The sequence below is a fragment of the Hemitrygon akajei genome, chromosome 32 (assembly GCF_048418815.1).
Source record: "Hemitrygon akajei chromosome 32, sHemAka1.3, whole genome shotgun sequence".
Classification (NCBI taxonomy): Eukaryota; Metazoa; Chordata; class Chondrichthyes; order Myliobatiformes; family Dasyatidae; genus Hemitrygon; species Hemitrygon akajei.
This window is the reverse complement of record NC_133155.1, coordinates 16,384,301-16,396,065: the sequence shown is the minus strand read 5'-3', so window position 1 is coordinate 16,396,065 and position 11,765 is coordinate 16,384,301. Positions and strand designations below refer to the sequence as shown.

At 38.1% G+C, this 11,765-nt stretch overlaps 1 protein-coding gene across 1 annotated transcript in view; it reads right to left on the bottom strand.

Annotated features, from left to right (window-relative positions):
- Positions 1 to 2,760: 2,760 nt before the first annotated feature.
- The window catches only part of rragca (Ras-related GTP binding Ca), a 38,233-nt gene continuing 29,228 nt past the window's right edge, over positions 2,761 to 11,765 (bottom strand). The window contains exons 5-6 of the mRNA XM_073034322.1: positions 7,836 to 7,984; positions 2,761 to 5,339 (exon numbers count right to left, since the gene is read on the bottom strand). Coding sequence (XP_072890423.1) covers positions 5,188 to 5,339; positions 7,836 to 7,984 — 301 coding nt within the window. The 3' untranslated portion in view covers positions 2,761 to 5,187. The remainder of the gene's footprint in view (positions 5,340 to 7,835; positions 7,985 to 11,765) is intronic.

Below are 11,765 nucleotides of genomic sequence, written 5' to 3'. Positions count from 1 at the left end.
CAGAAAACAAACTGCAAATGCAAATATAAATAAATAGCAATAAATAACAAGAACCTGAGACAATGAGATAGAGTCCTTATCGTTGATTGTAGGAACATTTCAGTGATGGGGTTATCCCCTTCCGTTCAAGAGCCTGATGGTTGAGGGATGGTAACTTTTCTTAAACCTGGTGGTTGAAAGTCCTGAGGCTCTTGTACTTTCTACCTGATGGCAGCAGCAAGAAGAGAGCATGGCCTGGGTAGTGGGGATCTCGGATGATGGATGCTGCTTTCCTATGACAGCATTTCACGTACAGTAGACGTGCTCAATGGTTGGGAGGGCTTTACCCATGATGTACTGGGCAGAATCCACAACCTTTTGGAGGATGTTCTGTTGAAAGGCATTGGTGTTTCCATACCAAGCTGTGATGCAGCCAGTCACTATCCTCTCCACTAAACATCTGTAGAAGTTTGTCAAAGTTTTAGGTGTTATGCCAAATCTCAGCAAACTCCGAAGTAAAGGAGCTACCATGCTTACTTCACAATTGCACTTGTGCGTTGGGTCCAGGACAGGTCCTCTGAGATAGTAGCACACAGGAATTTAAAGTTATCAACACTCTCCATCTCTGATACTCAGATGAGGACTGGCTCATTGACCTTTGGTTTCCCTCTCAAGTCTATAATCAGTTCCTTGGCCTTGCTGACATTGAGTGAGACACTACTGTTTGACACCACTCAAGAGCAATTTTCAGTCTCCTTCATGTATACTGATTTGTCACCACCTTTGATTCAGCCCACAACAGTGGTGTCTTCAAACTTGAATATGGCATTGGAGCTGTACTTAGCCACACAGTCATAGATGCAAAGAGAGTACAGCAGGGAGCTAAGCACACACCTGTGCTGATGGAGATTGTGGAGGCTATGTTGTTGCTAATCCCAACTGATCGGGGTCTATAAGCAAGGATATCCGGAATCCATTTGCACAAGGAGATATTGAGGCCAAGATTTCAAGTAAGATCACCACCTGTACTTCCTATCTTGAGGAAATTCAGAATCAATCAAACTAGCTCCCCCCGAATTCCAAGGGAACTAACCTTCCAGACCAGCCTACCACACAAGATCTTGTTGAAAGTCTTGCTAAAGTCGAAATAGACAATGTCCACTGCCCTAACCTCATTTACCTGAACCCTTTTGGTTTCCTTTTTAAAATCCAAGTTTCTTCAAGCATAATCTTGAAGAAATAGGAGGAGAAAGCTATGCTGACTCCTAATGAGACACTGTCCTTCTAAAGTTTTCCCACTACTGATATCAGGCTATCCGGCCAGGACAGGCCAAGGTGCACCCAGTGAAGTCCTGCAGTTGGGAAAGAACATTTTTACTTCCATTTCTTTGGCTAGCTTGCAGTGTACATTGCTTATTTGGCACTTCGAGGACAAATTCTGAAACTGGGTTTGCACCCTGAATTACACATTTGAAAGCTTATTTCTTCCAGTTATCAGGGATATGCAAGAAATGTAGCCCACAGCATAATAAAGCCAAAATTCACAGACATTGTTTACAGCAACATTTGCAAAATGAAACTAATCCCCATCCAAATGTGTCAAAGCTTTTGATGAATGCAGACCAGAACGTGAAATATTAGACCTCTCAAGTAGGTAGATCCCTACTTTCTGCTGTAGAACACTTCAGGTAAATAACTGATAAAAAGGTCAGATCTTTACAAATCCTTTTTCTGATATTCCCTAAAACAATTAAAACTTCATAGAAAGGAACTAGATACAACCTGATGGCATGAACATCAATTTCTCCTTCCAGTAAACTAAGCTCCTCCCATTCCCAACTGACCTTTTAACCCCTTCTCACTTGCCTATTACTTCTCCCTGCGTCCCCTCCTCCTATGGTCAATTCTCCTTTATCAGATTCCTTCTTCTCTAGCCATTGACATTTACCCCCACCTGGTTTCACCCCTCCCCCACCACCTTTTTATTCCGGCATCTTCCCCCTTTCCATCTCAGTCCTGAAGTAGTCTCAGCCCAACATGTCAACTGTTTATTCGCTTCCATAGATGTTGGCTGACCTGCTGAGTTCCTCCAGCATGTGTTAGTTTGAACTAGATAAAGCTATCGGTTCCAATTTGAAACTATACACACAAATTCTAATCTTAACTTCAAATAAGTGAAGATGGTGTCTACTCCAAAAAAAGTCAATTAGTTGCATCAGTTTATTATAATTCTGATTGACCTTGGGCCCCATTAACTTGGATTTTAATAGGCCTCTTGTCCGACATATCAAAGTACAAAGAACATGTGCTACAATACTTTGGGATGCTATCAGCTATACAAGTTCTCCAGCGTTTCATGGTTTGATGCTGTTTGTGGATTTGATCAGGCTAATTCCATATCTGGAATGCTACTACTATTACCATACACAACCCTAAAAAGGAACAGGAAAACATTTAACAATATTATCTATTCCTATTGAAGAAAGGCCAGTTATCAAAGATAACTGACAAAAGATTGTCAAGTGACATGTGTAAAACAATATTCAAGATGGCTACCACAAAATGAGATAACTCATTACCAATTCATTAATTACTGTTCTCAAGTTTGACCCTATCTGCAAGACACAACAGCATTATCTTATCATTTCAATTACAGGTACCACAAGTTTATTTTTCCTAAAAAAAAAATTTTGATAACTTTTAAGATTAGGGACATCAGAATGCCTCTGTGGGGAGTGGAATAACAGGGAAAAGGGAAAGAAAACAATGGCACGCTGGAGGTGAAAAATTACAGATTTATTCTAGCACAAACACATTCTGACATCAGAATGTGTAGTTCCTTTTGGAGATGATACAAGGATTCAGTAGGCCATGTGTATATATAGTATCATTACACAATAATGAACCATGGGAATTACAACAATCAGCTTGGTGAAATATTAAAGCAAGGTATTTCACAGCTGATAGTAGGCAAGTAGGCTCCAGTTTTGGTACGGGGTGCCAATGCACAAGCAGTTTTAAAGAAAGTGTGTCTTCCATTTTTAGGTCCCCATTTTCACCCATCACCTTAGAACAGGAACAGCAAATGACCAATACCAGAGACTCTCCCAAAAGCCATCAGACACTGGATGTGTTCCAGTGAATAAAGTTGACCAGACTTCCCAATAAATTTGTCTTGAAAATAACCCCGATATCACTCTGTTGTTAATCAAATTACAATGTAAATGAAACTTTAGATTAATTTTAAAGACCTGACTTAGAGAGTATTTCAATTAGGCCAAAATCATATACAATGCTGCATATTCTTTAAAATTTAACATTTTATCAAAAAGAAACTTCTTAGCAGTTTCTCAAACTCTTTTGACTACAATTAAGAGATCTAGGGCAACCAAAACTATACTTCTGTTACCTTCTTCAAGATATTATTATATAAGTTTTCTGACAGATTGTATTCACCATTTCAGAGCAAATTTAGTCGTGGAAATATAATTCTAGAAATGGAACATTCAGGAACAGGTCTTTTTTTTAAAAAAAACCAAAAGTCTGTACATTAACCATTGAACAACGGTCTTTCTGATGACCAATGGGACATTTCCAAATACCTACAAATCTCTACTCCTGTTAAATGAAAGAAATGTACTGATTTATCCATCATGCTCACTTAAATTGTTAGAATAGTGCCCAGAAGATTCAGGATTTCATGAAGAGTACAAAACATCCAATGCCAGTTACAGATTTATTGATAACCCAAGTTTAAAACAGTTTTGTGAAAGAAAGCTATAAATTAAAAAAAGGCATCACGTTTCCAGCTGAGGAATATGGAGAGTTTTAAGTGAATACTGAAGCAATTCAACATCACAGTACAGTCAAGAATCACCTGCAGTGTCAGAATCAGATCTATTCACACTGTGAATGCATACAAGCATACAGTGGTGCTTTTTTTTTTTTTAAAAGGGGAGTTTGAACCACAGAACAAGTAGTAACAAGAAATGTGCATTGGGATATGCAATATTGTTGTAAAGTCATAACAGTATCATTTAAACACATGCTGGTTATTATTTGCAACATCTTCCTCTTTCACCCATATTATTTGATTGGCCAACTAGTCATAGTTTCATGTGACTGAGTATTTTCCTTTTAATCAAAGCAACATCTCAATTCACTTTGTATTATTAATGAAGAAATCCAATAATGGCCATCAATGCATGTGGCCATTATTGGTGAATTTTGAATGAAATATTATTCAATAAAACAAAGATAGGCTTCACACTCAATTCGCCTCATTACTAGTATGTATGCGGAATGTTCTGCACCAAACAGAATTGGATCAAAATTAAATAAACTTGTGACAATAGATGCCAAAACAAAACCACGTCAGCTGCAATACAATTTGCAGAGTGCTGACAATTACTACACACAACCACACAGTAGGTTCAGCATTTCTATTTTACTTCACTCAAGGCTCCATTCATTTCAATTAAATCCAAAATTCTATGCATTTCAGTTGTGCATTTGCTCCCCCTGCATTTGCCGTGAAACTGGTCATCAAAAGAAATTGTGGGTGGAAAGAAACTGCATTCTGCAACGTACTGAACGGAATTATGTTAGTGCAAATACTTGCACACAAATTTGGAATCATTCTAAGCAGTAGGCAATGCAGATGGCATCTAGGTGACCCTGTCTAAATCCCTCATAACCTGCAGTCGTTTTAACATCCTGGTCGTTTATGTGCTGCTACACTTTCACCATGGGTCCACAAACCAAAGCCTTCAGATAATGGGACATGGGGAGAAAAACAAAATAGTGGGAGGCAGTGGAATAGAGGTAAGAGCATTTATAACAATAATTCAAAAGAGTTGTAGAAAATATTTAGGCCATGATAATGATGTTCACTTATTCTATCTGTACTATAGTACAAATCAGATCAAAAGGCTAATCCAATGGAAATGTTATTCTGGCATGATTGTGGGTTTGGTACTTTGCAAAGCCACCACTGTACTGACACAGCTAGACCTCCCAGTGTACAGATACAGCTTACAGAATTGCTTAGCGTTAATCCACAAAAGTTCAGTACACAATGTTCTTCTCGAGAGGGCACCACTCTAGTCCTTAATGCAAGTCCTGATGTGCTCTGCTTCATTTTTTTGTCTACTGCTGCACCAGCAGACTTGAATCACAGGAAGGTTGGCACAGTCATCCTTTGGTTGGCTACACAGCAGCTCTGGGTGTGCCATTGTGAGTTACTGTCTTCATGTTCTGCATATTGACTTGGTGGCTGCTTGGTCTATGAGCACTGACTCCAACCTCAAATACCTCGTGGATGGCTTTACGGAAACAATGGAAATTGTAGTCTATCAAACCTGGAAAAGACAGCAGCAACTTAGAAACTTCAGTTCTCCACTTTATCCATTCTGTATCTTACCTACACAATTTTGTTGGAAGTGTAAGGTTCTGTCAAGATCAGGAGCACAGACCCAAGAGATTTTCATGCACTATTCTAATGTGGAAACTAAATGACTTAACTGAATATTTATCTTTTGCATTAAAACCATCTATCATGGTGGTCATGTTTAAGACTAATTTGTGCCAATATCTGAACAAGAAAACCATACAGTAACTTTAGAATAAGGTACAATGAATGAGAATAACATTTCTGTACCTTAAATGTTCCAATGTACAATGACATACAGTACAATTTAAATTTTTGAAGTGCGGTCTTGGGTTCAAACACATTTTATGACAATTTCCAGTGGGTGGTAAAGAACAAATCACTTGCATAATGACAACGAAACATAATTGTCTTGTGATATCAGAATTAGAAGCGAATGGAACAAAACTAGCTGCATGCTCATTAACAAAAATTAATGAAAGTTCTGTGTAGGAACTGGTTACGGATGCATTCTTGTACAAAGTGCCATTAGGATCATTCTTTTAATGTACAATCTCAAAGCCATTAATAATACAATATACAGTGGATTCCAGTTAATTGGGATATATTTTTGGCCCATTTAAGTAGCTGCCCCAATTAGCAGAAGTTTCATGGAAATAGTTTAAAAGGTATGAAAAAATACAAACTACTGTTTAACTGAGTTACAAATTATGCATTTCAACAAAAAACAGAACAAATTAGACCACCAATAGTGCTAAAAGTATTATAAAGCTGTGCATTAGTTCCTAATACCTACTGACATAGGAGTTCAATGGCGTCGTGATCTTTTGACAGTAAATGAACAAAATCAGCGCAGACACCTAGCACAAACAATAGACTGCCTTCATACAATCCTGTTGACAACTGCATCCTCCAAATCTTTATTTCCATCGTTACACTGAAGATCATTGTCAGTGCGTTCACATTCTTTGTAATTCCTAACTTGTAGTGAAACAGTTTCATTTTCACTCCTGGCCATTTTTGGCATCTCCAAGCATGGTGCTGAGCACACCTGACTGACTAGTTAGAAACTATTCGGCAACTGCCTCCTGTTCCTGTTAAGCTGCATAGAGTTTCAGATGAGCAAAAGGAATCCCAGCTATTTTTTCCAATAAGTTTCAGTTCTTTAAGAGTTGTCAAATAAGTGGCTGTACCAATTAACTGTTGGCCCAATTAATCAGAATCCACTGTGCATGCAGGAGTTCTTCTTTATATGAGATAAATCAACTGCAAGCAGATCAAGAAGCTACTGGAAACAGATCCACCTCTGGCAGATTTTAATACTGACACACGTATTCACAAGGGTAGAGGAAATGCCAAGGAGTAGATCAGCATCAGGCATGATAACAAGCTCAAGGTAAACAGTAGCAGAAGGATATTAGATGCACAATGTGGTGTGGCTACTGCAGAAGTATTAGAAAAAATGAACAGATCATTAAATAGTTATGTTCTAAGCCCGTTGTTAGACTTTATCTAGAATATTGCATAGTTAATGGACTTAACTAATGCCAACAATAACACAGGCAGAGATGGGGGATCATTATTTGGAGGGTGAACAGGCCTAAATATTAATACCCAATTTGAAATGCTTTTAGTTACCACATTGTTTATTTCCCCCACTCTAGAAAAGCAGACATTTTACACTTAATTTGGCTTTTTAAAAAAGAAAATGCAGGTTAGGCCTATTATGGATATGTCTCTATTCCTTGGAACATAGGAGACTAAAAGGGCAACCTAAGGCAGAGATAAGTTGGACAGGTTCAAAGCCTGGGAGTATAGGTTTAGGGTGAGAGGCAAGAGATTTAAAAGGAACTAGAGAGGCAATTTGACACACCCACCCACATAGAGGGCAGTAAGTGTATGGGATGAGCTACCAGAGGAAGTGTTAGAGGAAGATATAGCAGTATCATTTAACAAGCACTTCCAAGTGGACATGTAAGGGAGGAGTTTAGAGAGATACTGACTGCGAACAAAGGAAATTCAGAATAGCTGGATGGGCATTCCACTGCAGAAGACATTCAACAGCCCGTTTATCTTCAATTCTATTTCTACGTGGCTCAAATATTTAAAAAATGAAATTTAAACCAAACTAGAACTATAGAATTTATGTTCAACATGATCTGACATTCAGATATCCTGTACCAATGATCAGAAACCACATTAACATATTAAGGTTAATTAAACATTAATTAAAGCATACTTCCTCAAACTCAGGACTGTTTAGTGAAGCTTGAGGAAAACCCAACAAAGCCCATTAAAATAAATGAGGAAACAAAGTAAACAACTGGAACCAAAAGCTCAGGACTAAAAACTAGTGTAACCAAGGCTCTGAAAGAAATACAATAGAATTAATTGATCTTACAAATGTGGTAGGGGAAAATTTTAGTGCATTATGGTGCTCGTTATTCTAGATCACGCTTAATATTACCTTTTCTCTCAAAGCTTTCTTCTCTCAGAATGCATACAAGAGCAAGAAACCTCGTCACTTCTTTAAGGTAGAGAACTGTTGTGTTGTTGAGTTTGATAATTGCCATAGACTCCTTATCGTATGCACTTCCGGTGCCATCTTCTTTAAGTCTATAACCAAGATAATTTGTTATAATTTTACATTCATGGGATACTGATTATATAATTTCAACTACTAAAAAGTGTGTAACTGGCACCATAGATTGTATTTTAAAAAGTTCACTTCCAGAAATAAATGTCAAATCACTGCAGTATTACTGCGATAAGCAGACTGGAAGTTATAATGCTATTTCAAAAAGTGATAGCTGCTACACACTACAGTTGCAAGAGAAAGTTTGTGAACCCTTTGTAATCTGGTTCTCTGCATTAATTACTTGTAAAATGTGGTTTGATCTTCAAAGTCACAATAATAGGCAAACACATCCTGCCTTGACTAATAATGCAAAAAATCATGCTTTTCATGTCTTTATTGAACATATTGTTTAATCATTCACAGTCCAGGCTGGAAAAAGTATGTGAACCCTTGTATTTAATAAATGGTAGAACCTCTTTTAGAAGAAATAACCTGCACCAAATGTTTCCTGTAGCTGCTGACAGTGAGGAGAAATTTTAGACCATTCCTCCATACAAAACTGTTTCAATTCATCAGCATTTCTGGGATCCCTTGCCTAAACAGCCTTCTTCAGGTTAGCTCAATTGAGTTAAAGTCTGGACTCTGACATGGCCATTGCAAAACACAAATTTTCTTTTTAAACCATTCTATTTTTGATTTACTCTTGTCTTTTGGATTATTGTCTTGCTGCATCATTCAACTGCTATTAAAGCTTCAGGTGATGGGCCACTACCCTGACACCCTCCTGTAAAACATCTTGATACAATTTTGAATTCATTATTCCCACAACAATTGCAAGATGTCTATGCCCTGAGGCAGCAAAGCAGCCCCAAGCCATGATGCTCCTTCCACCATGCTTCACTGTTGGGATGAGGATTTGGTGTTGGTGTACAGTGCCCTTTTTCCTCCAAACATAGCGGTGTGCATTTCTGCCAAAAAGTTCAACTTTTGTCTCATCTGTCCACAGAACAATGCCTCAGAATTGTTGTAGAACATCCAGGTGGTCTTTTGTAAACTTGAGACATGCAGCAATTTTTTTTCCTCTTTGGACAGCAGTGATTTCCTCTGTGGTGTCCTTCCATGAACACCATTCTTGTTTCTTATAGTGGACACGTGAACAGAGACTTTAGCAAGTTCAATAGATTTCTGCAGGTCTTTTGCTGTTACCCTTGGGTTCTTTTTCATCTCCATCAGCATTGCACATTGTGCTCTTGGTGTGATCTTTGCAGAATGCCCATTCCTAGAAAGAGTAGCAACAGTACTGAATTTTCTCCATTTATAGACAATTTCTCTTCCTGCGGACTGATGACATTAGAAATACTTTTGTAGCCTTTTCCAGCTTGATGCATCTTTACAATGACAACTCACAGTAGGACTACTTTAAAAGCACTGGAAGGATATCAATAATGTCTACACAACATTCATCAACAGGATAAGGGCACCAATGTCAGTGTACCTTTCCAAGTCACTATCGTTGTCGTCAAAATCTTAATTATACCCAATTCCCATAAGCAGATCATATCATTAGACCTGACACCAAACTTCCAAAACAAAAGCATTCAAGGATTTTTCAGAGCTCCTTGAAGTACTATATCTCCGACTGGTGGAAAACCCTGATACATGACTGTTTAAGTGTAGCAGCAATAGTTAGAACAGTATTGAGAAACTTGATTCCATTTCTCAAGAGCACAATCGTATGATTGCAAATCTGTCCCATCAATCAACTCCTGCCTCATTAGTAGTGGAGTCTGCAGATCCCACTTTGGCCTCAAAATCAGAGCACAAGGTACTTTGAGTCCAAAAAAACTGCCTCGGATGATATGGAGTAGTGTTTAGTTTCATCCACTAGATGGCAGAATATACACAGCTTCCACAAGTCCAAAGTTCAAAACATTACATACATAAGGGCATGCTGCTTTATTAGAAAACTGATATTCTCATATGCCAAGACTTTCAGTGTGTTATTTTATATCTAAGCAAAAGGCAAGACTGAAGTTAAGATTGTTTTTCAAAAACAAACATGAAATTCTTGGCTTCATAAGCAGAAAGTAGTACAAAAAGTAAATTAGCATATTTAGTAATATGAATGCCATATTTTTTGCCCATACCTAACTGCTCTCAAAATGATACTGGGTTTGTGAACCATCTTTAGATTTTATAATAGTGGTTTGATACAGCTGAGCCTATTAGTTCTTTTCTCAGTCAACCACAATAAAGTCTCAATCCATCACACTACCAATCCCAATCCTTCAACAGTCCATCGTGATTATCTTTTGATAATCACTCTTACTTCCTTTTAAAAAAAAGAATCTATGTTCATTCTCCCTTCTTGCAGTGAATAATTGCAAATGTTTCTCATTTTAAATTAAAATATACTCAACCTCTGGTTCATTCACTAGGGAGATCCAGCAAAGGCAACAAATCTATTTTCCTGTGAATAATTCAGTATTTTTTTTATGGTCACCTTTATGGTTACAGTTTTTGCCTTCCCATTAACTAATTATGTGAATTTAATTCTCCAGGCTGTTATGATGGTCGTGAACTGCTGCCATTTGATATTTAGGCTAGATCTCTAGATGAATAATCCTGTAATAATCATTATGCCAGTATTCACATTACACCCTTGCTGAGTTTATGTATAATTCTAGGCATTACAATTTAGGAAAACAGTCAGCATCAGAAAGACTGACTGTGATACTTAGTTGAATGTTACCATGAATACCAGACCCCAGTTACAGAAAAACTGGGGTTGTTTGATTTAGACTGGACAGATCCAGAAAAATAAAAACTCTCAATTGTGACTATTTTAATTAGTGAAAGTAAATATACACCATTTCTTATGTAGAGGAGCAGGTAACCAAATAAGACCAAAACACAGGAGCAGAATTAGGCCATTTGGCCCATCAAGTCTGCTCCACCATTCATTGCTGATCCTTTTTCCCCCTCCTTAGACCCACTCCCTGGCCTTCTCCCCATAACCTTTGATGCCATGTCCAATCAAGAACCTATCAAGCTCTGCCTCAAGTACCCCAACCACCTGGCCTCCACAGCTGCCTGCGGTAATAAATTCCACAAATTCACCACCCTCTGACTAAAGAGATTTCTCCACATGTCTGTTTTAAATGGATGCCCCCCCCCCCCTATCCTGAGGTTGTGCCCTCTTGCCCTGAACTCCTCCACAATGGGAAACATCCTTTCCACATCTACTGTCTAGGCCATTCAACATTCTAAAGGTTTCAATGAGATCCAGACCCCTCATCCTTCTAAATTCCAGCAAGTAGAGACCCAGATCTATCAAATGTTCCTCGTATGATAACCTTTTCATTCCCAGAATCATCCTTGTGAATTTTCTCTGAACCCTCTCCAATGCCAGCACATCTTTCCTTAGATGAGGAGCCCAAAACTGTTCACAATGCTCAAGGTAAGTATCCTACAGACTTAATAATTGGCAAATGAACTAGGGAGAGATGTGAAAAGTTTGGTTTAAAATAAGAAACAGTTGTAATTGTCTATAATGCATTGCACAAAAAAAATGGAGTAATTCAAAAATTGTTCATCCACTTCCCTCTTGAAAGGGAAATTAATAAGTTGGGCTGTTTGAAAAAGGACAAGGACCAAGACAGATCATTTCTTCAAGCCAGAACAGATAATGGTCCAAATGGCATCCTTTTATGATGCAACGTTCAACGCCTGCAGAATATCTTCAAATTTAAAATTCTCAAGTTAAAAATACTGGCAGAATGTAGGTGCCATCTTTTTTACCACCCCTCCCCAGTCTAC